General features: G+C 42.0%; 8 protein-coding genes and 1 long non-coding RNA gene across 9 annotated transcripts; 3 read left to right on the top strand and 6 right to left on the bottom strand.

Annotated features, from left to right (window-relative positions):
- Positions 1-2,622: 2,622 nt before the first annotated feature.
- Positions 2,623-5,963, top strand: LOC6528559 (transmembrane protease serine 9). Its single transcript, XM_002089567.2, has 3 exons — positions 2,623-3,277; positions 3,639-4,341; positions 5,002-5,963. Exons 1-3 carry the CDS (start codon positions 3,056-3,058, stop codon positions 5,664-5,666), a joined length of 1,590 nt encoding a protein of 529 aa, XP_002089603.1. The 5' UTR covers positions 2,623-3,055; the 3' UTR covers positions 5,667-5,963.
- A 2,456-nt stretch (positions 5,964-8,419) lies between these two features.
- On the top strand, positions 8,420-8,910 carry LOC6528560. The gene has a single exon (XM_002089568.4). It carries the CDS (start codon positions 8,525-8,527, stop codon positions 8,786-8,788), a length of 264 nt encoding a protein of 87 aa, XP_002089604.1. The 5' UTR covers positions 8,420-8,524; the 3' UTR covers positions 8,789-8,910.
- Positions 8,911-9,118: 208 nt separating this feature from the next.
- On the top strand, positions 9,119-9,676 carry LOC6528561. Its single transcript, XM_002089569.4, has one exon. It carries the CDS (start codon positions 9,229-9,231, stop codon positions 9,595-9,597), a length of 369 nt encoding a protein of 122 aa, XP_002089605.1. The 5' UTR covers positions 9,119-9,228; the 3' UTR covers positions 9,598-9,676.
- A 345-nt stretch (positions 9,677-10,021) lies between these two features.
- Positions 10,022-10,799, bottom strand: LOC6528562. The gene has a single exon (XM_002089570.4). The coding sequence runs from the start codon at positions 10,571-10,573 to the stop codon at positions 10,238-10,240; it is 336 nt and encodes a 111-aa protein (XP_002089606.1). The 5' UTR covers positions 10,574-10,799; the 3' UTR covers positions 10,022-10,237.
- Positions 10,800-12,078: 1,279 nt separating this feature from the next.
- LOC6528563 lies at positions 12,079-12,678 on the bottom strand. Its single transcript, XM_002089571.4, has one exon. The coding sequence runs from the start codon at positions 12,576-12,578 to the stop codon at positions 12,249-12,251; it is 330 nt and encodes a 109-aa protein (XP_002089607.1). The 5' UTR covers positions 12,579-12,678; the 3' UTR covers positions 12,079-12,248.
- Positions 12,679-12,922: 244 nt separating this feature from the next.
- LOC6528564 lies at positions 12,923-13,975 on the bottom strand. The gene has a single exon (XM_002089572.4). The coding sequence runs from the start codon at positions 13,766-13,768 to the stop codon at positions 13,070-13,072; it is 699 nt and encodes a 232-aa protein (XP_002089608.1). The 5' UTR covers positions 13,769-13,975; the 3' UTR covers positions 12,923-13,069.
- Positions 13,976-15,009: 1,034 nt separating this feature from the next.
- On the bottom strand, positions 15,010-17,010 carry LOC6528565 (venom serine protease). The gene is made up of 4 exons (XM_002089573.3): positions 16,774-17,010; positions 16,243-16,675; positions 16,004-16,172; positions 15,010-15,945 (listed from the first exon to the last, which is right to left on the bottom strand). The coding sequence occupies exons 1-4, from the start codon at positions 16,993-16,995 to the stop codon at positions 15,570-15,572; spliced, it is 1,200 nt and encodes a 399-aa protein (XP_002089609.1). The 5' UTR covers positions 16,996-17,010; the 3' UTR covers positions 15,010-15,569.
- A 368-nt stretch (positions 17,011-17,378) lies between these two features.
- LOC6528566 (venom serine protease) lies at positions 17,379-19,095 on the bottom strand. Its single transcript, XM_002089574.4, has 5 exons — positions 18,824-19,095; positions 18,422-18,746; positions 18,116-18,214; positions 17,865-18,030; positions 17,379-17,807 (listed from the first exon to the last, which is right to left on the bottom strand). The coding sequence occupies exons 1-5, from the start codon at positions 19,061-19,063 to the stop codon at positions 17,420-17,422; spliced, it is 1,218 nt and encodes a 405-aa protein (XP_002089610.2). The 5' UTR covers positions 19,064-19,095; the 3' UTR covers positions 17,379-17,419.
- A 2,241-nt stretch (positions 19,096-21,336) lies between these two features.
- Positions 21,337-21,960, bottom strand: LOC120320667. The gene is made up of 2 exons (XR_005560186.1): positions 21,761-21,960; positions 21,337-21,702 (listed from the first exon to the last, which is right to left on the bottom strand). It is a non-coding gene; the product is annotated as an uncharacterized LOC120320667 (long non-coding RNA).
- Between the last annotated feature and the right edge of the window lie 5,192 nt (positions 21,961-27,152).

Consider the following 27,152-nt stretch of genomic DNA (forward strand, 5'->3'; position numbering starts at 1 on the left):
GGAATGATGGTTACTCGTCCTTTTGGGTCCTTTTGTGCTTGCCAGGCACTTCCTGTGGGTCACTTGGAACCCTGTGGCCAAAACAATCTATTGTTAATTAATTGTGCTGGTCAAGCAGGACGCCTGGGAAGAGGAAGTGGCATGGTTGCCAGGTAATAATTAAGGGAGTGAAGGGTATTAATGTGCTGGTTCTATACATACTACACATAAGGTATTTTTGCTTAACCGAAAAGTAATTCCTGTTAACCAAGACTGGAATATAGTAATATTGACATCCAATCTAATTATGCACCACGAGCAACTCACTACGATTATTTTGCTTAAGACTTATTTTTAACACGGGTAAGTCTAGGTGTCTGATTTGTATGAATGCTAAATATATGATAGATATAAGCAACCATTTTTATTGAAATCTTACACAAATAAATTTAATAGAAAATTCTATCCTAAGTACACTGATGGGCTTTTAGTAGATGTTAGTACAATTATTTTAAATGTAAAGGTCCTTGAAACAACATTTGGTCCTGCTAGACCTTCAGCTTGTTCTGTTTTGTCTATAGACTATAATGTAGACTACAATATAAGTTATCCGAAATCTGTCAAATAATTTTACGGATTATTTACAGTTATTTACAGTTTTGCCAGCGCCCTCTATCAGCGATAGTAGTTTCGTTATATACACGGCACAAGGGCGCCACCTATACGCCGTCTCTTTAAGCTAGTGATAGTAGTACTGCTACTCGTCAATAGATGGCGCTCTACTACTACAAAAAAATAAAAAACATTTATATAAAAAAAAATAATTTAAAATAAAGTTCTTTATAATAAGCTTTCAAATAATGTATTGCATTTAATCAGAGTAGTGCAAATCTTGTCTCATGAAATCTTAGTTCTGCGCTTACTAACAATATACCAATATAAGACACATATATTTATGAATAATTAGATTTTGAAATATTTTAAATTAAATCCATTTTTTTTTTAATTTTTGAAACAATTTATTTCTTAAATAGAAGTGCAGAAGAGACGATGTCAAAATGTGATATCAAAATGTAATGTCAAAATATTCGTCCCTATATTAATGTATTGATAGAAATCGTGGAAAGGTATTATCTAATCTACGTTTTGGGACAATTAGTTTCTACAATGAAGTGCTTTCTTTTATAATTTAAGCATTCAAGACAAAGTTTTGATTGCATTTGTTTAATGCAAAAATAAAATAAAGTTAGTTTAACATTTTCCGCTTTTATTCTGGCATTTAACGTAATTAAAGTGGACTTAGTATACGCTCCTATAAATTGCATACTTCAAATGGTCACATATTTTTTATCCCTCCTCCCGCAGAATGATCCTTTCGAGGGTGCAGAGACCTCCACTCGCATGTGTCATCATCCCACTGCGCAAAAAGAAGTCCTACAACTGTCGCTTTTGCCAGGACCCCCATGGAGCCCACACCTCGGGGTCCTTGATCCCCCTGTTGTATATTTTTTATAGTGCCAGAAGGACTTTGCTGCTCCTTCGAAACTCATTTTAATTCGTTTTTATTTCTTTTTAATTTTTATTACATTTTCGTATATTAGCTTTGACTTTGCTTTAGTTGTATCCACTTTGAATTATTTGCTGTTTGTTTTCCCCACACGCTCCGCCGTCCAAAACTGGGAACTGGAAAAAGGAAATAGAAAACGGCATCAGCTCTTTTTTACCAGCATTGTTCCGCGGACTTCTGGGTGGAGATTGGACGTCTAGGACCCAGTTCTGGTGGTCCGAGTCCGGTTTTGTAGTTATTGTCCAACGTTGACTGTTTACGCCGAATGCTCTGCGCCACGTAGCGGCGATCCGCGGAGTAGGAAATTAAAAATGGCGAAATAAAGTTAAATTTTTTATGGCTTGTGCAAATAAGTCACAGCCAGGCAGGCAGGCGGCGAGCAGTGGGGTCGGAAAATCCGCGAAACTGTCGGGGAAAATCCTGCCCGGCCAGCGAAGCAGCAATGTGCCCCGCGTGTAGCTCATCACTTGTTAAGCAAGAAAATAATATTAGCATTAAGCGTTTGTCTCTGCGCCTCTGACAGACACGGCGCCATCCGCCGACCATCCCAAGGATTCCCCTTTTTTCTGATATTTATTTTACAAAATGGGCGACAAACTTGCCGGCTTGGTTTTGCCGGCTCCATTTTTTCGCTCCTCCTGGTCTTGTAGTTTGTGTGCTCTCCTCTTTTTGCTCATATGGAGCACATCCAATTAAGCAGCTCTGAAAGTGCTCTAAAAAATGATTTCTGGTGGGGAGGTGTGCGGAACGACGGGTGCGAAATTGTCGACTTTAAAGGGATCTCGGGGAATTGGAACTAATGACTGTATGAGAGGATTGCACGTGACATGATGGGAAATTGAAAATTAAGCAATTAACATAAGAGCGAAAGTACAAGGAAATTGATTGGTGGCTATAGGGAATTAAGTATGTAAATATATTTGAGAGGATACTGGCGGAGTTGAATCAAAATATAAATAAATTGAAGGATAATTGTTTAAAATTCAATATTTTAACTACACAATTTACTATTTTACCATATCATATTAATTTATGTAGTATTGTTTAGCTAATGTCGCCTGTAAATGAAATGCAAAGCAAAACATGAATTACACAAGACTAAGATTCAGCTGCGACCTACCCCAAACTGATGGCCAACTTGAAGTTCTATTTATGGTCACTTCCACCTACAGATTCCAAAGTGTTCCGAATTCCGAAAACCGGTTTTGGATTGACACACTTGCACTTTCTTTCAATTAGCCGTCAAAGACGCTCGTGTGCCTGCTGCTGTCTTTTCTTTTCTTTTTGGCGGTAACAATTTCGGATTTCTTCGAGACCCTAATTAATTGGTATTTGAGGCAGGAACGGGGCGTGGGTGCCAAAGAGGTGCTGAGAGACCAGAGACCAGAGACCCGCATGGATATGTAGGCAGATCGCGTGATGACTTGGGTGTTAGCTCCATTATTCTTAAGAGGCTGTCGTCTGTGGAGCCGCCTCAGTGCCGCTTGAGACTTCGTCGCGATCGCGATCATGTGGTCTTGGCTGCTGTTTCTTCCTCTTCTGAAGGTTTCCTCAACGAATGCCATCTTCGAGCAGTGCAACCACCAGGTGAAGCTGCAATCCGACCAGAAACTTCTCATCAACTCGCCCTATTACCCTGCTCTGTATCCTGTGGGCACTTCCTGTCGTTACGCCGTGGAGGCTCCCAAGGATCACCTGCTCCAATTCAAGTGCGAGCTCCAACTTCGAACGGTAAGGAAATGAAGTGAAAACAAAACAGTGATGCTAGAAGCTTGTTATAAATGTTCAAATGGAATCCTTAACTTTCAATCCTTTAACTTAAAAGATTGTGTTCTTCCGCTCTTTAAAATTATTTGTACATTTTCGAATGAATAACAGATAGAAGTAACTGTGAAGTTAGTAATTAAAGTAATGAATAAATAATACTTTCCAATTAATGAAATATTTTCATGGATGAAAAAAATGAATGATCACTGAATGTATCAATCGAAAGACATACATTTATATTTTATATTTTGAATAATACATAGGTAGAGCGACATCGCTATAGTCCACTTTTAATCACTGCCATGTTACGTCTTAATCTCTAAAGCTTTCCACGGACTTGAAATGCCGCACGGAGGTGTTTCACTTCAATTCCGAGGGCGACGAGGTGTTAACAAGTTCCGAATACTTTTGCGGCAGCGGAAAATTCGAGCGCAAAAGTTTTCTCAATCGTGCGGTGATTTCCTACATATCCAGTGGACATTCGGAGCCGCCCTCAGCCGTCAAGTTGAAGGATAAACTCTCCGCGGTAACCACTGTGAGCACAACCACCGAGGCACCACAAGGTGTTTCCATAGAGGAACAGGACGCGGAGGAGGACGAGGAGCTGCAAGAGGAAGAAGAAGAAGAAGCCGACGAGGACCTCAGTGACGAGGTGCTGCACGTGTTGCAGGATGTGGGCGTCAGCGATGCCCTGGCCTATGTGGCCTCTTTGCTCTACGACGCCGAGGAGCCGAGAAAGTCCAGCACTACTATTTACCTTGACAAGTTGCCAATTCACAGCAGTTCAAAGACTTCCGCAAAACGTGCCAGGATTGTTTCCAGCTACCCAACTGCCCCCTCGCCTGCCCACGGAGGTGGACGCTTCTCTTGCCTCGTGGAGGCTTTTCAGCCCACGTGCAGTTGCGGCTGGAGCCGCATCCCCCGGATTGCCAGTCCCACCAACGAGGAGGCCGTCCTGCACGAGTTTCCGCCAATGGCCGGTGTCTTGACCAAAGTCCACGGAAAGGTCTTTTGCGGCGCTGCGATCAGTAAGTATACGCGTAAAAACTTGGAAGGGGCTTCAAAAAAATATGGAAATCAAGTCCCTGCCTAAATAATGGGTATATATAAAACTTATATAAGTTTGCTCAGACGAATTACAGAGCTTTCTTAGTATAAAGTTATTTAAATAACATGAAAATGAAAGCTGCAGCAGACATATAACCACTCGTATACTTCTGAAAGATATGATAGCTAGCTTTACCTGATCGTAGTTTTAAGTTCCTAACAGATTTTACAAGGCGAGACATCCCTATGAGAGCTGTATAGTCGACCGATTGGCAAACATTTGTTTCTGAATGTAAAATTTATAATTGGATAAACGCCCAAAATCTAAAGAGAACCATAGACATTATTCCCAGTTTAGCAGATCCTTTGAGCTTTAATCTCCCGATCCGTGCAACTTGTATAAATCTATATAAATTAATCTTAGACTTATAATATCGTCACATCCGTAACTTATAAACATCAAAATACATTCATTAAGCTCTTTCACTGCGAGGCACAGCTTTGATCAAAACTTGATCAAGACTTGGTCAAGACTTGGTTACTGGAAATGTATTTTTAAAAACCATTAACATTTAACAATATTTCTGATTTTCAATAGAGACTTAACTTAACTTAATTAACTTTGGTAATTTTTGTTACAGTTCATCACCACTATTTGCTGTCGGCCGCCCACTGTTTCCAGGGTCCGGAGACGAACACTGCTGCCAAGTTGCGGGTGGTGGTGGGTGAGCACGACTTGGCCAGCTCCTTCGAGACGTTCGCCACCCGGCGCTACGACCTGGACGCCCTCATTCTGCACGAGGACTTTAGCCAGGCAAGTGGACAGCCGAGGAACGATATCGCATTGCTGAAGACGCGAACGTCGATCGTGTGGAGCCATCATGTGGGTCCCGCCTGCCTGCCACTGCAGCCGGCGGAGGATGGCCGGAAACTGCCGCTGGCGGGTCACCAGGTGGTGGCCGCCGGGTGGGGAACCACTTCCTACGGCGGTCCACAGACCCACCGCCTGCTCAAGGCCACCTTGGATGTGATCGATGGTAAGCGCTGCAGGCAGGCCTTGAGCTCCGCCGGCGGAGTACCGCCGCACACTTTCTGCACATACACGCCCGGGCGGGACACCTGCCAGTATGACTCGGGAGGAGCTCTCTACGAGCGGATCAACGGACGCCTGGTGGCCGTGGGCATCGTCAGTTTTGGCCAGGCCTGCGCCGCCCAGCAGCCATCGGTCAACACTCGCGTCGCCTCCTTCATCAAGTGGATCCGGATCAAAAGCCCCGAGGTGGCCTATTGTCCTGGCCGAACATAAGACCAGCAACTACTCTGATTTATGTGTATGTACAGGGCTAAGAAGTTTGTTATGTGGAAAACAAAAATGTTGATTAATGGGTAATCGAGGGGGTTGTAAAGAAAAATATCTTATACCATTATCTGCGAGGTGAATGGATGAATGAATGGAGCTTCTAGCACTGTGAAACTTTTGAGTTTAACAGATTTCGATAATTCATAGTGTAATTTAAATGTAACACATCAAGTTATAACTCCTGGTAAATTGTCTAAATACTTATTTTTTATGTAATATTAAACGATGTTGGAACTTTTTTGGAACAAATACAATAGTTGTACAATTTTACCGTAATTTTCTTAACATTATTAATATCAAATGGTTTTAAGAGAGTGGTCCCAAAGTCTAGCAGACAGTAAGTAGAAGTGTTATCAGTTCGGTAATTTTCCCTGCCATATTGAGTATGTTATAGAAATACTTCCCATTCCCCTCCCATCTTCAGAGTGCTGAACCACTTAACACTTTTGAGTGGGTGTCAAGTTTGGCGCTTCGCCTGAACGCGTTTGGCATCAATACGCATGTATCGGCTCCACTAGATGGATGGATATGCCCTCCACTCGGCTGTCATGCGAATGGAACGCCTGGCTGGAGCTCTATGTCCTCTGCCCCAGGCGTCGCAATTAAGCGCAAATGTCAACTAATTAACCTGGGGGACGGCGATTGCCTGCAACCTATAACCTTCAACCTTCCAGTCACCCGGATGGTGGGGGCTTGTCAATGAAATTCCATTCAACTGCTTTATTTTCACAGACAGCCGGGATCTTCCTTTCAGATAAATAATTAAACGTTTCGCATAACAGATGGAGCTCGCTTTTAGGCTTAAAGGCAGCACGGAACTCGTCTGGCAACAGCAACAACGTCTTTTTACTCGTTTTTCTGGAGGACCTGTTTTTTGTCTAACCCAGCACTGGTGGCGTTGCACTTTTTCAATGCCCTCCACCCTCGGCGCGTTTTGTGTATGTCTGGCTAAGCTCGCCTGCATTTCCGAGCTGTTGCAGTGTATTGGCGGTGTTTGTTTTGCAGTTTTGCAGTTTCGGGTACCCGGTGCCTTGCAAGCCTTGCAAGCCTGTTGTTCAATTTACGTAAAACGCGGCCAGAACAGAGCAAACCCACGTCAACTGCAGTCGGTGGCATCAAGTGCTGCCAGGGATTGGCGGCTCCGCATAGAAATGGGCGGTGGTGCGTGGTGGGGTTGTGTTCGGGGGCGTGGTGGGGATGGGTGGCGATGGGGGTGCTCCCGTACTCTGGTGGCACTAATTGAAAAGCAGCAGCCACTAGCAGCAGCCGTCGCTAAAGGGCTGCCAAGGGATTGGGTTTAGAGAGCAGTGCTACAGTAGAAATGTAATAACTTTGATTAATCCGGAAGCAGAGCAATAGAGGCTCATCTCATCGGAACGTAGAAGAGCTAGTTAGCATATTTTTGAATTGAAAACTAACGTTGGGTATCCCACAAGCATAGTAAAAAGAAACCATACCAGAATTTGAAAGAACTCAAGAAAAAGTGGGTATCACTGAAGGGTTAGTTTTCTGGCAACCAACTTATATATATTGAAACCAAAAAATTAATAAAGAAAATTATATTACTAACTGCAGATTGTTGTAAATACAAGCATCATTTCAGTCGCAAGGTGTAATGAAATCATCCTGCGATTGTCCACTGTACGAAGAAAGCCAATGCGCACAACGCGTTTTACTTCGTGCTTTTTTTCTGGCAATTTCCTTTGCATACTTTTGTGCTGCATTTGATTACAAAATGGCGGCTGTCCGGGATCCTGGCTGCTCCTGCACGAGCTACAGGACCTGCTGGCTCCTGTTGCAGTCGTAATGCAGCCTAAACATTGCGTTTAGTTCTCGTTTTGCTGCATCTACAACTGCTGCAATCGCCTGGACTTTGACTATTCATTAGCATGTGTGTTGGTGTGGGTGTGTGAGTGTGTGACTTTGTGGGTGTACATCTGTATCTGTGCGGCAGGATGAGGGCCAAAAAACTCTAACAAGCTCAAAAAGCAATTTGCGAGAGGCCGGCTAAAAAATTGGCAAAAATATCGACGTGCCGGCTCATGCAATTGACGTTTTGCGGGCGAGTGGGAGAGGGATTTTCGCGGACTAGGGATTGGGGTCTGTTACATAAAACCACGCGTTGCACAAAAGCCGCCAAATCGTCGTCGCTCAAAAGCCCCAGCGATGAAAATACAAAATGGCCGAGCCACATGCAACTGAGCACAGTTCCAGCAAACTATTTCTATCTGATACTAAATTTTTATAATTTAAGGAGCGGTTCTGCATATTAAGTGTAATACCAATTACATACATCGAAATCTGCGCTTTATGTTCTAGATACATATTCACAAAGAATATGCTTTTTGGAACAGCTGCGAAACTGTTTCGCTGGCCCTCACAAGTAAATTCGGTTTGTGGTCAGAAATTAGTACACAGCACTTTTTTTCGGCACGTAGTCCCTGCACACACGACTGGGCCAATTAAATCCATTTACATCACAAAAATCGAGTATGTGAAACCATTTTAATTCTAGATTCAAAATCGAAATTAAAAGGTATTAGCCTTACCAAGTTCCCTCATTGCGTTATTTCCAATACCAACTAGAGGTGGATTGCGAAATTATTTATAGAATCCATACCTATGTATGTTAGACCATTGAAATAACAAGTACGGAGCAGTTTGCATTGAAATGATTACAACAACTTTTTGGCAGCACAAGAAGTAGGCATTTTTAATGAAATCAGAAACCCTAGTTCATTTTTTGGCTTCGATAAAATTGGAAATATCAGTAAACGCATTTTTTAAGCCCCGAAATCTCAGCCATGATGTCTTTAGGTCGAGCTCTCGGGGCTCTAACATTTATGGAACTTTCCCGGAGCAGGAGTTTGCATCAGCGGAGAACGAGGCGACCATTTCCAGTGATTCCCGACGCCAGGATGAAGATCCCAGAGCAGTCATCCCGACCACCCCGCATACTGGTGAAGAGCTTCCTGGCCCTCCATCATCTGGATTCTGTTTATATGCAGGGTGCTCCTCGCGATCTTAGAGACTTTTTTATGTCAAGCTGGAAAAACGCAAAAAGATGATACACCTCCTGGACTTTACCATTTATAGCCTGGTAACCGCCATTGCAGTCATAAAATTAAAAGTTTTTGGAAAAAATACTGTTGTAAAAATATATTGAGGTTTTAGCCTTGTTGAAAGATTATTTTTTTAACTAGAACATTTTTGATTCTTTTAATGGTCAATTTATAACTATATATAGACTTATATATAAAGTTTTATGTAAGAGCTGTGCATTGTGGGACTGAAACTAAATTAATATTAAATATTAATACTAATATTAATAATAACTATATGAAATTTTATTCAGCGTTACATAGCCATACAGAAGTACCGCATACAGTAGGCTCGTTGGAAACATTTCTAAAATGAGAACTATGAAAAGCTTATTTTACTTACGTTGGTTAGCCTAAATTTTAGAAGTATTTCAGTGAGCACCGGTAACGCATCCACCTGTCGCAAAATGATCCCAGGTCGGGTTCTCATCGGATTCCCGATTTTCCGACTACAGCAGAGGCGTCGAATGTCGGAGCACAGGCTTCCCTACCATCGCAGACCAGTGCCCGTGAAGCTTCAGGAGCGCAAGAGTTCTACGACCGATCTGAAGAGGCCGCCCTTCCTGCTGGTCAAGAGCTTCCTGAACCTGCGCCACATGGACGCCGACTACGGGAAGGATATCACGCGAGTTACGGACGAGCTGAGTTTCCAGCCGCATCGCACCCTCTTCATCAACATCCTGCGGATGCCGGATCGCCAGTTTTCGGACACGGAACGATTTGCGGACGTGATGGATGACAATCCGCTAGCTTTGGACTCGGGTTCGAAGTCGTGAGTGGGAGGAGAATGTTTTAAGTATTTTATAATAAATGTTTATTTTTAATTTTATCGAATAAAGCTTGATATTTTTGAGAGGGCTGCGCGGTTTTCTAGTAAATGAAAGGGATGAGAAATGTTTAATCGTTTAAACCCAAGCTTTTAATCAAAGCAAAAAGAAACGTCAGTGACTTTCTTAAACATTTAATTTGATTTCGATTTTAATTTCCTTGGATATATCGAGGGGTTAATGGACGGTCAAGTAAGCTAAAATCTATAAAGATCTATAAAATGGGTCATGGCTAATAGATTAGAGATCAATCTAGCGATCTGCATATTTCCAGTTGTTTTAATTAATTACACTAAAGAGCCTTCAGCCTTGAAAAGACTTTTCTAGATGTCCAAATAAGCCCCAATAAGTAATAATTAAGTGCACAATAAAGTTGGATGTATGGTATCTGTGCTGAATTATATTGAAATTTGAACGGAAGACCGAGTTGGATCCGTTTTTCTGGCCAAAAAATTCTGACAATTTTACAGTATGCATATGGGTTTTGGATACTTCGTTATGGATCGATTGGTTGGGCAAGATGGGTTGTCGTACAAGACAAGTCCGGATGAAAATTGATTGCAGAGAGGATTGCATTAGGAGAAATCGTCTAGATATCGTAGGTTCCATAAACCATTCGTCGCCGGAAGTCGGCCCAGCGGTAGCGTGGATTGCGGAAGCGGGTTGTCTGCACCTCTCCGCGATCCTGTGCCTGCTCCTGGTACTTATGGAAGTTCTTCACAAAGCATCGCGGAGCATGGTGGTACTCCGGGTTGGGCTCATCCCGCTGGCGACACTGGTACTCGTCGATCTTTTTCAGATCCCCAACGCCCTGGTTTCGGCGTGTCGAGTAGGCGAATCTTCCACTCATCCGGGAAGTGGCCAGTTGGACCGCCAGTCGGACATAGGCGGGTAGGGCCGATAGGTTTCTATTGGTTGGCAGCATTTGGAAGGGGGATGAAACTAGTCGGATTTGTCTGTAATTTGGTGGTCCGGATTCTGATGGTATTGGTAAGCCTATGTTTGGATGGCAGTTGTACTGTAGTGTGGCGATTATATGGCTTAAAGGATTGGCCGAAAGGAAGGAATATAAATTTATGACTTGTCTATTGTACTTGTTTGTCTGTCAAACGAGGGGAACGTAGAAAAGTAAAACGAAATGAAATGACTCTAGGGTGACTGAGTTAAAAATACTCCGCACACTTAATTTCACTAAAAACATGTTCAGTTAATTTTGTTCGCTTGGCAGCTAAATGTACCTATCATACATTTAATTTCATTTGGGTAACAAAATAAGTATGGCTAAATATGATAATGTAACATTATTTGAGTCCCCTTTCAAGTTCCCTTTTGAGCAATTATAGCATTGCACCTACTCGAGACCAAAGCACAAAACATAATTAAACAATTAAAGCCCTTGGCACTCGTCCTTACTTAGCCGAATTCCCAGGAAGGCACATCAAAGCCGTGGAAAAGAGTTGTGCGCCTAATTACGCGGCCAAGTGCAGTGAAATGCAAATTTGCAACAAGGCAATACAAAATCCATCAAAATTAACTGCCAACAATGAGAGCGAGTGGCGAAATCACAGCATTTGTGGGCCCAGTTAATTGTGCAGCTTTGAAGTGAGTGGGGAACACGGAAAAAATAATTATAGTAACATATACAAGGGGGAACACAAAATACTAAATTCTAGGGAAAAAAACAACGTAACTGGCTTGAATTTAAGTAAATTTATAGAAAATAATATTCTGCAGTGACCATAGTTCGTTAATTAGTTCTTGGTTGCAACACTTTTTTTCGAGTGCCGTCTAGTAGGACAGTGCTTTGAATGAAAAGTGGCTGGACCCTCGGCAGTCCAGTCCCGGACTGTAATCCTTTCTTCTCTGCATTTTTTGTGCCCCCGTGGCCCATTGATTTTTTCTATATTATAAAATTTATGCTGCCCGCTCTGCTTTGTTGCACTCTTGTCTCTGCCACCAGCACCAGCCCCACCCCCCGGTGCACTTCATTTTCTGCCTTTGCTTTCCATAGTCATTTTTTATTTTTTTTATTTCACATTTTTTCCAAGCGCTTTTGAGCTTTTGTTGTCGAGTGCCCGCCAGTGCCACCCGAGCCAAAAGAAAAGGGCTTGACAATAAAAATTATGAAGCATATTACTTGAGTGCACTTGGTGCCTCTCTCCATTCTTTCCTTTGCCACTTTTCCCACCCAGTCCTTGCTTGCACTCGGATTTTCTCCGATCAGAAGGATGCGCAGGTATGCCAAAGTATCAGAGTATGTCGCTAGTTTTTGAGGGCAAACTCGCGTGCTAAGTAGAAAAGAGGGTTAAGGATACTTGGGATAATAATGAACTGCTCTGCAGCAGTCTCAGTATTGTGTCCAAGATTATTATAAATATAAAAAATAACGAAACACATTTTTTTTTGTTGCTATGTCATCCTATTTCATTGCTTGAAGTCAACATTGCATTTTGGACTGAACCAGGCATTGAGACTTAAAAACCGTCTTGTTAAGACTTTGCTGACGAATCAAATCAGAACAATACACTTTTTAAGCCATAATGCTGGAGTTATTTAAAAGTTTTTCACTGGAGTTAGTCTTTAGTGGGTAGCTAGTAACGCTAGTAACTGCCGTAGATCATCTTTCGCCGGAGCTCTGCCCACTGGTACGTGCTGGAAAAGCATTGGTGCTGTCTACTACAAAACTGACGAAAAGCCTCCGTGCATCTTCGACTCCTCTCCAAGGAAGATATTTCGCACTGCCCCTTGGCTGGAACTCCTTGATTCAGCTTAGGCGGCAGTTCACCCTTGCTGAAATAAACGAGGGGAATGGTGCGTCGCAGCTCCGGATGGACAAAGGTGCCGACTTCCTGGCAAACCTGCAGTCGCGTATGAAGTCTCCTGGCGAGGTGAAGTCCTTTGCCTGACAGGGTCCTGAGAAACTTGATCATGGCTCTAGAGTATGATAAATTTGGATAATTTTGTAATCCCAAGTTTTTGGGATGTACGCCGGAAAGACTACTGCGATTCACTATTAGCTTCTCCAAAAATTAAAAATCCATGATTGCTAGTGTCAGGGATTTTTATTTGTAATAAAACTACTTTCTCTTACCTTACCCTCTAACTTTCACTCCCATGGATGAGCATGGCCACCTGGACTACGCTAGTAAGCTTCATCAGAAATATGTACACTTTATAGAAACTTTTGGAAACGCTGCCTCTAGCCCGCTACATGACTTTCGAGGAACAAGTGAAAGCACATAATATTTAATAATATACGAGTATACCATATCAATTAATTTTGAAGGCCGAATTTGTATTTGTTCCTGAAGAACGCGAGAGCCCCCACATACAAAGGGAAACGTGAATTTCACGTGCGTTTCCCGCAAAGAGAGACATCAACGGATAAGGATAAGCTTTCTGTTGACGAGTCCCTGTTGGCTCAGTAGCTCGTACGGCCGAAGATCATGCAGTGCCGGAACTCCGCCCAGCGGGTGCGATGGCTGCGGTAGGAGTTGTACGGCGAGATGACCTTCCGGGAAATGGTGGCGCTATTCGGCAAACGTTCCGCCTGCTTGGAGGCGATGGCCACGCGTTGGAGGAGCTCCTGCTCAGCACGGGCGCGGTCCATCTCCTCTTCCGAGTTGTCCTCTGGCGGCCCGAATACAGTCTCCCGTACTGATCGAACCTCCAGATCCGACTCGTAGTCGTGCTCCTCGGCCTTGGCTTCTGGTTCGCCGCCCAGTCGCTGCTGCTCTTCCTCCTGCCTCTGCATGTCCTTGTATTGGGGCACCTGCGCTGACTTGAAGTTCCGCCTGCGGGCCGCGTTTTGGGCGGCCACCACATTGTTGCGGCGGGGCACGATCTCATCCGGTTTGGCGACGGGTCGGAACATGGCGGAGTCCAGGCCGGAGTAGTTGGTGCTCCACCGGCGGTTCTGCTGCCGCTGGCGGAGAAGCTGGGCTGCCGCAAAAGACTCCTCCCTCATGGGCCAGTCCTTGTACCAGGGATTTGAGTTTTGGACAGCGCTGTTTGGACCTTTCTCCAGGCCCGATATGGTGGTCAGTGAGCGTCGCCCCTCGATTAAACTTCGATTGGCCAGGTGGCGAATGGATGGCAGGTTTTTCACGAAGAATGGCATCTCTGTTACGTCTCTGGTTCCCCTAAATTGTCTGATAAAACGGCTAATTTATATAAAGACTCGGATTCCTCGGCCGAAATTGGATCTACTAAAATTTTAAATTGATAAAAGCAAGGCGCTCGGGAAAGCAAATTTTGGTTGTCTTTAGGGGAAAACTATTTCTAAAATGAAATACACAACGAGTCGTGTGTTGAAGTATTCGTAAAACACTGACACTAATACAAATGTTTACTGTGCTCGGCCAATTTAGTTTTCGATTTCTTCTCACTGAATAGACAGAGCAAAAAGAATATGTGTGCTGCGAAGGAAAATATCATAATTTATTTACAGCCACAAGGAATTCAATTTGATTGCGACTTGAGTCTTTCGGGCAAATTAAACAACAAAGCCAAAATGGAAATCATACACCAAAAACACAATTTGCCTTCGTCACATGAACATTTATTAATTTTTCATCGTGGTGCTGCAGTGGTGCGAGGTCCTTTGGAGGCTCAATAAGTCCTGGGACGAATTTAACGCAATTTCCAAATGGAAGCAACAACAACAGCGAGACATGAAATTGAGTTAGTCCACAATTACAACAACAATTATGAGCAGAGCAATTTTACAATAAATACCGAAATATGCAGGAAAACTGTGAAAACTCTGTACACTTCCCGCTTTTGCACATATTAATTTCGAGCTCGGAAAAACTAATGTTATGACCCAACTAAATTGAAATTAAAATGTTTTCTGATTTACTAGCACCAGATCTTTCGATTATATAGCTCTAATTGAATACTTGAAATAACACTGTGAACTAATAGTGCCAGCCGTATCCAGATAGGGTATGTGATAAAACTTTAGTGCACACAAAGAACTACGCCTGGCGGAACTGGATGGCCAGCGGGGTATGATTGGTAAGTGCGGGGCTGCCGAGCTTGTTCGTTGTTTAAATGTAGGCAGAAACATGTCACTGCTTTTTAATTTAAATGCAAATTAAGGCCTTTGTCAACACTTTGCCAAACTCAAGACAACGCTGACAAATGCCTGAAGAAAGTGCAAGGAGGTCGGCCAAGGAACGATTCTGAGGAACTATGTATATGTCTAAAATGTGCGTGTGCACGGGAAAAAATGCAGCACCAGCTGCTGTTCATGGCCGAGAAACAGTATACACTGTTAAAAAATAAATGTGTCGAGGAAAGCAACATACTAGTATTCACCAACGTTTTATTAACCAATTTAATTAGTTTGGTATTTCGCAGATATTTTGTGGACATGAATTATTTACATAAGTAAAGTAATATAAACACAGACAAAACCAGAGAGTAAATTATAGTTAAGTTCCTCGACTATCAGATACCCGTTACTCAGCTAGGGGCAGTGCGAACAAGAAAGTTCAAGATTCTTCTTGGCATATTGATAGAAATTGACAAAAATATAATGATATCAAAAAAAATATTCAAAAGTGTGGGCGTGGCGATTGGGCGGGTTGTAGGCGTGGCCAATATATCGATAGAAATTTATAAGGCCTTAAATTTAGATTAGATTAGATTTAAAAAAAAACTCCTAACTGTATTTTCGCACGCCCATGGAAATTTTAAAGTTGGGACATCGTCTATAACATTCTCTCTTGGTGTGTATGATTTTACAAAAAGACTCTTTTTAATTTTACCATATATTGAAGTCAAATTCATATACATATGTACCCAATGTATAGAATTCATGCTACTAACAATATTTGGTAAAATTAATTTATGGCCCATATTGTTTCCCTCTGTGCACAAGTGTGGTCATTCATCCGCATCATTCAAGCACATCCTTAACGCACACACACAGATCCGCCTATGTAGCGCCACAACCAGTTGAGGTGCGAAGTGACCCGAGTGTTGACACCGATGCCAAAGGGCTGACCGCAGGCCCGGCCGAAACTGATCACGCCCAGCTGGAACATCCGCTCCCGCTGACGCAGGATCACCGGGCCGCCGGAGTCGTACTGGCACGAGTCCTGGCCCCTGCCGCCAGCATCGTAGGTGCAGAGGTGGCTGGGAGCTATGCTGGAGTTGAAGCGGCTTCGGCAGACGGCATTGTCCATGGTCAGCAGGGTGGCCTTTTGCAGGGTGTTCGACTTGGAGGCAGCGAAGCCCAGGGTTCCCCAGCCCATTATGTCCACGTTCTGGTAGCTGAAGCTGCTCTCCCTGTAAGAAAGCATTTCTTTTAAGACTCCATGACTGTAGATTTGAGAGCTACACGTACGCCTGTCGAATGGGGAGGCAGATGGGAGCCACTCCGCGAGACCATTCAATGGGCGTTGCCGTCTGGAGCAAGGCTATGTCATTTATATTGCCCGATTCCGTTTCCATGTAGCCAGGATGGTTGATGATATTTTGGATGCGGTACTGCGCCGCATAGATTGATTCGCTACCTGAAAGAGGTTTTAGTACTATTCGTCTAAAAATTCCAAATATAATAAACTATGTATGTAAATGGCTCACCGGTGCTCAAGTCATGCTCCCCGACCAGCGCCAATAGACGACTGGCCACTGGTTGGCGAGCGGTACAGTGGGCAGCGGTCATGATGTACCGGTCGCTGACTATGCTGCCGCCGCAGAAGATGGGCAGGTTGGAGGCCAGATCTCTGAGGCCCACCATTGAGGGGAATTCGTGCTTGCCCGCCTCCACCCCGTTGGCTATGCGATTTGGCAAGGACCAGCCGCAATCGCAGGGCGCCGGACGAGCCACTGCCTGGCAATTGAGTCTGGATCGCTGCTGGGTCTGCGGACTGCTGGAATAGTAGGCGAAGGCCATGCTTTGGAAGTTGGACATCCGATTGACCTGGCCCATGCGGCAGTACCGTTCGCCATCGCGAAACTGCAAGTCGCCGTCGCGGGAGATGAACAGGAACTCCGAGCCACAGGTGTCAGGAAACTAAGGTGAATTATGTTTGGAACGGGATCAAATATTATTAACAATTTTAAAGTAATACTGCAATTATATGGATGTGGATATGTTAAAACAGTACTTACCAACTCAAATCGACAGCTCAAATAGATCACGTGATTACTGGGCGCTTTCAAGCGAAACCGACAGTTGCTACCACTTGGTATAGCACCGGGGTAATTGAAACTGGTTATATTAACCGTTCGGTTTGGGATCAAATCAAAGAATCTAGTACACTGTTGTTGGGCGCAAGACAAACTGATAAATAATAGTAACGAAAGTATTGCCGCAATCTTTGGTTCGTACATGATGGATGCGAAGCTTTTGCAACTGTAATCTTGATGAAGATTCGCGGCAGTTTATATAGGACCATTCCAATTGATAGGGAATATATATATTTGTTGGTTATTAAAGCCGAAAAAATATTTAAGAGCGTTAAATTGGATTTTTAGATCAAGGTAAGAAAATATTACTATTGACATTGTTTTTGAGTGCAAGCAGATACTGTATATGCATATGACAGCCCGCAATACAAATATTGGCATTGCAATTAAATCTACTTTTTTCTTTGATCATACAAATTTAAATTCAAGAGTATTTTCCATACTTAACCATTTAAATTCCCGGCAATTTTTCTTTTATTAGCTAGAAAAATTAGACAACTTTTTATGAAGTAAAAATCCCTCTTAAGTCATTTTCAAGATCAACGCATGTCCGGCGCATTTATTTACTTTACAAGCTGACAACACAATTGGAATTCCCTATTTTTTGGCGTATCCAGCTTATATAGGACGTTATCCTGGTATTGACACCCATCGGGTACTGCGTTGCAGCACAGCTCATTCCGTAGCTGATGATTCCGACCAAAAACTGCCTGGACTTTCGCAGGATAACTGGGCCACCGGAGTCGAACTGGCAGGAGTCGCGACCGGTGCCCGAGTAATCATAGGTGCATATTTGCCCAGTGTATATCGTGCTCACATCATTGTACTCCGTCTGGCAGTCCTGATTGCTGACCACGTTCAGGTTGATCTTCTGCAGAGTTGTGGACGTGGGTCCGGCAAAGAAGATGGTGCCATAGCCAATCACGTCGACCAGATCGTAAGTGAATGGCGTGGTCCTACACGGGAAACCGAATTATTTTCAATACAACCCCGATATTTAAGGGGATACTTACGTTCCTACGGGAGGCAGACAAGCGGGACCTACGCCACGGGACCACTGAATATTGCTGGCGGTTATCAGAACTGCGATATCATTGTTTACGTTGCCCTCGCTCACGTATTGCTCATGTGGTATCATCTGCTGAATACTATATTGCTGGTAGTACCTGGAACTGGAAGCTTAGTAGCGGAAAGCGAAAGTTTTTTATTAATGACAGGGGATTAGCTTATCATATTCCTTGCTTTATCAATTTTGGAAACTTACGATTACTCAGATCATTTATTCCCACAATAGCCACAATATTCGTTGCCTTGCTAACTTGATAAATGCAATGGGCAGCAGTTAGGATATAACGATGGGCCACTGAAATAGTAAATTTAAAATATGTCAACTGAATAAGTTATTATCAATCAAGCTCAATACGTTTAACCTTATAATTACAGTTAAACTATTATAAAAAACTAATTCTGTTATTGCCTTCTATAACTCGAAATTTTGGTAACTGGTTATTTCACTTATAAACGAGTATGTCGACTTTGTACCTTTCACTTGTATTATCTATTAACGCACCTATGGTTCCGCCGCAGAAGGAAGCCTGATTCTTGGTCACATCCCGAAGGGCCACCATGCTGGGAAACTCGTTGGCCCCCGCCTTTTGGCCATTGGCAATCCGCGTGGTGGCCGACCAGCCGCAATTGCAGTTTTGCTTGACGGTGGTCAAGGTGCACTTAAAGTTACCTCCCTTCGTGCCGGTGGAGATGTAGGCGAAGACAAGCTCCGTGAACAGAGACTCCCGTGACAGGGAGCCGGAGCCACAGAAGTTTTCGGCACCGCGCATCAGAAGATCGCCCTCCGTGTCGAGCCAAAAGTTATCCGTGGTGCACTGACCATTGCTCTGGAGGTGGGAAAACATGCGTTAGGTGTTTTCCATTTGAAAAACCATGTATGTTTGTATAGGGGGGAGTTTCATACCGATGGAATTCCTAGGGAACATTGCACTTGTATGTAATAGTCCAGGGGCGCGGTGAACTTGTAGCGACAGGAAGTGCCGCCAGGATAATTGCTGGGGTAGTAGGGCGACTCAACGTAGGTGGTACCCGGACTCAGGTTGTAGCTGTTATCACAGCCCTCGAAGTAGGCCAAAACAGCAGGTGCTGCTAGCAGCAGCGAGATTAGAAGGCGACTTAGCATTTTGGCCAAACCTTTCGGCATCGAAGGCAGCACTCAACTGGGCTAACGCGATAATGCCACCCACTACTAAAGGCAGGCAAAACACCAAAGGTAGAGCTAAGCTAATTAAATAAATAAAAGGCCGCGTTCCAGCGGATGATAGTACGGAATTAGTCGTACAGGTGGAAAGCGATTTCGCCCTCAGTCTGCAGTTGTGCAAACAGGTATGTACATATAACACTTCAACGGCCTTGTCAAATGCATACCACTTCGTCTTTGAACTTGGCCAATTGTGCCTTGGCATTTTCCATTTGGTTGATAACACCCACTGCATTTGCCAACTCAACTAAGGGAAATTCAATTATCGTATGTCACGTTACACCTTTCGGCCCAGATAGCCTAGGGTTATCCAACAGCTGTTAGCCTGGTGATAAGCCAAAGCCGTGGGCAAATAAACGATTTCTGAATAATGAGCTCTCAAAAAACTAGAACTAAGTGCGAAAACAAAACATGGAGTCAACGTTCGAAGATCTGTTTGAACAGATTAAAAGTTAATTTACTCTTTCCCCCACTATTTACCATTTTAAGATAGCAGAGCTATCTATTATCTAACACATACATTTAAGGAATTATTATTTATTTAATTTTAAAATGGCAAACACGCTGCTTTAATTGCGATTATACATATTAACTATAAAATGTATTTTTTAGTACTACTATCTTCAAAATTTGCCTTATTTGGTTAATATTTTTACCACGTAATAGACAAAACTCCAGAAACTGATATTTCGCACAAAAATTGACAGCTTTCTTGCAAAACGTTTGTTAATTGGCTTAAAGCAAACACTGCGTAACAATTGATTATATTTATATTTAAATGTATATTTTGGTTCAAAACAAATAACTAAGAAATCATTTACACGTAGAAAGTGGAGGTGAGGAAAAACATATGTCGATATTTAATTATGTTTACGCTTATGAATATTTGTAAAGCTGTGTCAAAGTAGCAGATGGAAACTTGTAGTATTGAAAAAGTTTTAAATGCTGAAAACACAATGGGAAGCAGTGGGCAAAAATTAAATTTGCGCTCAAAATCAATTGGGAAAATCGGCAAAACGAACATAGCCGTAATGGCTGACAAGGTGGAGCTAAATGTCGATGAAAATCAAGCAATCTGTCCATCAAAAATTGACTTTATGCAAAAATACCCATCGGTACCATACCCATCACATAAAAAACGCCTAAAAGCATGCAGCAGTTTTGTCACAGGATGCCCCGAGCTGTGTAATTATAATATGGAAACAAAATGTACTTTTTTCCAACGCTCCCAACACATTTGGAGCTCCACGCCCATCCCAGCCCCCTCTAATTTCCCTGCCCTGGCACATAGTCATCCAATGTCTATATTTTCTAGTGTCACACATTTTTTGCGCATTTTTCTGTGCGTTTTTTGTTGTGTACTCTTTTTTCGCCGTGCATTTGCATTTTCCACTAATTTGACTTTTGTATTGTTGCGGTCGCCCCACCACCCACCACCCATCACCCTCCATCCTCATCCCCTTTCCCAGCCAGTTTATGTGTTAGAGTTTTTTGTGCTCCTTTTGGCTTTCCACCAATCGCATTCCCTCTTTCACATCGCCAGTGTATCAGTGTGTGTGTGACTGCGCGTGGGTATTGGTGGGTGGGCTGCGCTACGCACTTTTTGACTTTTCGTTGGGGAAAATGCGTTTTCATGCATTGGTTGGCTGCCGAGTGGGCTCCACTAGGGATGGGTTCTCTTTGGGTCTTTGGGTCTGGAACTTGGCCAAATACCCCACCCCACCCATGGCCCTCCGTCTATGTCTCTTTTTCCGTTAGTTGGAGTGCATTTTCCCAGGGCTTGTCATTTGATGTGGCTGTGACTCTGTGGCCATATCATTAATTGCCGTTAGCTGGTAACAGGAACCGGGCATGAAAACGGCCCGAACACACGCAAATTAGTGGGTTATTGGAATTGCAAGGGGTTTGGAGGGAGAATAAAAATGCGGAGTGTGGCAAATACCATATTGGAAATGCCGAAATGGGAGTTGATAGGAAAATATAGTAGTGTGCGTCAATATTTAATAGAAGGAAACTAAAGAACGGCAATTCAGCAATTCTAATTTGAATTTTATGATATGTTTTTGCTATATCTACATGTTTGGACCGCTAATTACTGAATATAAAATTTATCTTTATTTTTATTGGATCTTTGAGCCATTAACTTCATTTATATACATACATACAGACTAACGAATTTGTTGATTATTATGCTGAAACCAAATAAGGTGTTTCTATTTTATAGGTAGTAGAAAAACTGTTTCCAAAATTTCTTTTATTTTATATAAAAGCTTTTTCCAAAAAGGTATATACAAATTTTATTCTTGTTATCAAACAATCCACTTTGTTTCATTCCAATTAGTTCTTAGGTCTTTTCTAAATACATGTATTTGTATATTTACAAAGAAATTGCAAATTTGGTTTCTAGGTATTAGGATCTCAAGTGCCAATCTACTAGATTCTAATCGAAATCGTTGCCGATGACCTCCGAATAAGAGGTATGCAATCGATAAATAGTAATTGCAGTTTCCGAGACCGTAATCCGGCTGAATCGGCGCATCCATCAGGCATTTTCCATTCACGTTAGCTCCCAGTTACACTCTCTAAAATTCAGTTAAAACGCATATAGACGGAACGGAAAACATATTCAATTTGCTGCACCTTCAATCACAATAAATCCATACAAATTTCCGCTTTTTTTCAGGGCCCAACTCTTTTCAAATGCAAACTAAGCAAATTTTAATTAATGAAAAATTGCAATTAAAAAACGGGCCGGGCTTTCTTGCCACCAACCACCAACTATCTCCCTCTGGCCAGTACAGTTTTCCATTTCCACGTCAGATAAAAAATGGCCATAGGAAAAGAGCAAGCAATCCGCAGGCAAACAAAAACACAAAACTGGTGTGCCCAGTAACTGCATAAAAAAACAAAACGCACTGCCAGCAAGTACATATGGGCTGTACATAGAGGGGTTTTGGGCGTGTTTTTTGCTTCAGTGGGTGGGCTTGTTTGGCATGCGTCTAAGCAACGCTCTGTCGCTGCCAGCGTCGCCGATTAACATAAACACGCAAAAAACATTAACAGAGCCTCGATTTTTTGCTGAGTTTTCCAGCCTCAGCCTCGGATTCGGCCAACGGCAACGCAGTTAGAGCCAAGGAAAAAATCAGGCGTCGCGTGATGGGGGAGGGGGGGATAAACTAAGGCAGAGGGAAAAATTGCATGATATTTCATACATAGATAACGCGGCGTATGTGTAATGTGCGAATGGGACGCAAGCTGGCGAACTGAACTGCGCTCGCTGCCTCTCATTCTGGCATTCGCTCATTACACTCATTTCGCATAGTTTGGGGCTGGCGCATAGGCAATTTTCCGTTTTCCGCACCTACACACACTCGCACATACCGCCATACCACCATACCGCCATACACATGACACACACCACCGCAGCACCCAAACCCAATCACAAAAACGCGTTAATAAGAGGAAAACGTGAGGCAAAAACTACACACAGACACTGTGATGCAGATACATAGAGGGAAAGAGCGTTTTCCCCCAGCAACTGGCTCGGCCAATGGCAGAATTTGTTTACGAATTGGGTGGCAAAAGCAACAGAAAGAAAACAGTTGGGGAAAAGAAAAATGCTCACCGAACTCTTCCATTTTCCACTCTCTCTCTCTGTTCGCCACACTTTGCTCTCCCTCTCGCGGCACAGTTTTTATTTTTCCCTCAAATGCCACGTGTCGAGCGCTCTCTTTGGCACCGCGCTCTCTTTGCTTCGTTGAGTTTTCACGAGGCGGGGGGCTGTGGAAAATGCCGGGGGCGGTGGGGAGCAGCGGGCAGCGGGCAGCACATACTCGCTTTGGTTGGCTGGCAAACGGGTTTCTGTCGATTGACGTTTTAGTTAATATGGTCAACAAATTTTAATTGAATGGTCCATGTTTGTAAATGTTTGATGAATGAATGCGAGGGGGAAACGAGAACGACAGGAATGCCTCAACTAAATTTTATTGGATTTCGCAAAATGTTGGGGATATAACATTTTATTTATCAAGTAAATTCACTTAGGAGACACTTTAATTCAATACTTTTCTTAAATACTGAAACAAATATAGAAATAAACATTGTTGTAATATTAAAGTTTGCTAATTTTAAAATATAAAAACAGTTGATTTTGAAACATCAATAGCACATTTTATTTATCAAGTTATTCAATGCTCTTTTTAAATGCTAAAACTAATATAAAATAAACATAACTGTAAGACTTAAGTTTGCTAATTTTAAAATATGAAAACAGTTGATTTTGAAACACGATTTTTACATATGCCCAAAGGGCCGGAATTTATATAGTATACAAGTACCCATTGAAATTGATTTTGAAACATTTTTTAGAGAAAAATATTTTCTAAATGTTTAAACAGGCGAGGCTTATAACTGGTATTTGCCGAATTTTATAAATGGCGCTGACCTAATATTTATGGAATATAAACAAATCATTATATTACATTACTATTACTCTTGGTCATCGCTCAACACGCGGGTTAATCTTTTAAAAACTAAGAAATGTATATAAGTTAGTGTATCATAGGTATTTTCTGTTTAGTGGCTTTTAATGCTTCTTCATCGCATACGAACAATTTTTTCAGCGTGTTAGAAATAGGAAAATAAATTTTTGTAATTTCACACAGACAAAATTAAGAAATAAATCTATATCTTCGAGCTTAAATGCCTTTCATCCTTTAAAAATAACTTTTGCACTCATTTAAGAAATTTTTTTGCACTTATTAAGCTAAGACCAGATGATGGAATAACTTCTTAGAACATGTATCGTATTTTAAAACCTACATTTTTGTATTTAACAAACAAATTACATTCCATTGACACGAGAATGAAACTACTATTATACCTTTGTTGAAGGTATATTGATTTTGTTCAGACGTTAGCAACGCAGTGAAGAGACAATTGCGCCCATCTAAGGAATATATATTCTTGATTAGAACCACCAGTTGAGTAGTTATAGCCATGTCCATCGGTTCGTCCTTCCGTTCTTACGCAAACTAGTTAATCAACTCGTTAGGTGAAGCTATCCGCATGAAACTTTCAATAAAGTCATCTTTCGATTGCACTATATATTAAAAAACTGCAATAGGAAAAATCGAATAATAAATACAAACAAGTGTTTTACTCGGTATCTTTGACAACATTACAATTTAGATTTTAATATGATTTAAGTCCGACGACTATTTCATATAGCTGCCATAGGAACAGCCGAAGCAATAATTAAAAACAAGAGAGAACGCTATAGTCGAGTTCCCCGACTATCTGATACCCGTTACTCAGTTAGTGGAAGGGAAAAGGAGAGTCTTAAACACAGTTTTTGGCGGTTTGTGGGCGTTAGAGTGGGCGTGGCAAAAAGTTTTTTGGCAAATCGATAGAAATTTATAAGACCAATACAAAAATGAAAAAATTTCAAAACATTTTTCAAAAGTGTGGGCGTAGCAGCTTTGGGCGGTTTGTGGGCGTTAGAGTGGGCGTGGCAAAAAGTTTTTTTGGCAAATCGATAGAAATTTACAAGACCAATACAAAAATGAAAAAATATCAAAACATTTTTCAAAAGTGTGGGCGTGGCAGTTTTGGGCGGTTTGTGGGCGTTAGAGTGGGCGTGGCAACATGAATCGACAAACTTGCGCTGCGTCTATGTCTCTGGAGTCTGTATGCTTAATCTCAACTTTCTAGCTTTTGTAGTTTCTGAGATCACAGCGTTCATACGGACGGACAGACAGACTGACAGACTGACAGACGGACAGACGGACATGGTCATATCGACTCGGCTATTGGTCCTGATCAAGAATATATATACTTTATATGGTCGGAAACCCTTCCTTCTGCCTGTTACATACTTTTCAACGAATCTAGTATACCCTTTTACTCTACGAGTAACGGGTATAATAATAAAAAAGAAACGATAGTGTCGTTGTTTTTAATCATAATGTATTTCCTTTCGGTATTATAGTTACTTAAGGGATAGTTTCTTAACGGATATACTCACCAGCCTAGCGGCTTGTTTCCATTTAACATTAAAGTTTGTATTTTTGAACAGTCCTCTATTAAGGCTCTAAGAAGAACATTGGGAGCTTCTATTGTATTGTTTACAAAAGATAATTGTAACACAACTTCCAAGCCATTTCCTAAACGGAACACATTTCACAAGAGAAGTTAAAAAAAGATACCATAATTACACAAAATTACCAGAACCAATTCTTCCATCACTCAAAGACTTTACGACATTCATTAACCCAGAAATAGAGCAATGTACAACTGCCGCAATGTCCCCAAAGCATTTTTCTATTAGCCAAGAATCGATTAGGCAGCTTATGACCTGCGTGCTGCGTTGTAAGCAGATATTACTCAACTAATGGTTAGGGGAATTTTCGGGATCGGAAGAAGGAGGCAAACAGATAAATGAAACGGTAAACATAACGCATTAAACGTTAATGTCGCCTAATTGTGTAATTCGTGGTGTCGCATTTTGGATGCCATTTACATGGACATAACAATGGAGCTGTCCCATCTCCAACTTGCGCCCCATAATAGCCGCGGAATGGCCCCTAATGAAGCCGCCAAGGTGGGCGCTAATGAAGTAATTACAACAATTAATTTAATTATAAATTAAGCTTTTGTGCGCGATGTCGTGACATTTATGGCCGTTGAAAGGGTGCGAGTGCCGCTGTGGGAAGGGGAGATTGCCTCAGTTGTCGCGGTTTGTTTAGTCAACATGTTTACAAAGGACATCGAAGGACAATCAGGTACAATGCTCGGGATGGTTTGGGGTAGCTCAACCCAAAAATGAGGCGCTTTTATAAATGAATAAAGTATTAGTGAATGCAGTGCCCAGTTCTCATGTTTACTTGGCGTAAATAAACAATGTAAGCGCTTGAATTTAGTTCAACTAGATGTTTATTTACTTTAAATTGCAGCCTGATTTTTCTATACTATTTAATCGAATATTTATTGACCACCTGCAATGCCCCAGCTACCCAGAAAATTGTATGTAGTCGTATTACGCATACGCCGAGTGAAACCGCGTAAAAACACATACTCGTACGAAACAGACCCGGTCATGTGTATGTGTGCGATTTCCGGTCAACTAATGAGCACCGCACAAGCCACGCTCGTGCACAATTTTCACTTCAAATATTTTCCATATTTTCACACCTTGTCAACTTGTTTGGTTTGCCGTTTTGGTTTATTGGCTGGCAACTGGCAACGGGCACTTAATTGAAATATAAAATAAGCCAATTAAAATTAAAATTATTGCCGCGAATTACGACCTGCGGTGTTCCTCAGCTCCCCATATATCCTTCCACATCCTTTGGCCGATGGCAGACGGTTGATAGCGGTGCATTTATTGAAAATTACTGCAAATGAGCTGCACGGGGAGAGCCAGCTGCATCTGTTGATAACTTGTAAATAATGGCATTGATGATAAAATTGCCACTTTGCGTATGCATATCGGTTACGTGGCCACGAATTATTGGTTCAATATGCACTTAATGAAGTTGGATTTTTAATTGATCTATCAGAGCGTGAGATTAGCGGCGTTGCAGTGATCAAATAATTATTTGTTGAACAGAACGTACACAATTGCATGATTTTAGTTGGATCGCGTTGCTAACTTATCAGTTTTTCTTTATGGAAAAAAAGTTTTCGTATACGAATATACCTATATACTTACATATATATGTAAATTAAGATTAGTGACTTAGTAAATACTTCTCACTTCCTATATTTGTCCTAAGCTATACGTATATAAATATATATGTAAATTAAGATTAGTGACTTAAAAAATACTTTATACTTATATTATTTGCCCTAAGCCATACGTATGTAAATATATATGTAAATTAAGATTAGTGACTTAGTAAAGTCTTTCTACTTCTTTTATTTGCCCTAAGCTAAATATTTAAGTAGAGCCCCAAATAAAATGAGAATTCCTCTTTCGTTCCTCCTTTCTTGCATTAGTGCCAAACTATTTTCAGAAAAGCTACTCAAATAT

This window comes from Drosophila yakuba, chromosome 2L, assembly GCF_016746365.2.
Source record: "Drosophila yakuba strain Tai18E2 chromosome 2L, Prin_Dyak_Tai18E2_2.1, whole genome shotgun sequence".
In the NCBI taxonomy this organism is placed as follows: Eukaryota; Metazoa; Arthropoda; class Insecta; order Diptera; family Drosophilidae; genus Drosophila; species Drosophila yakuba.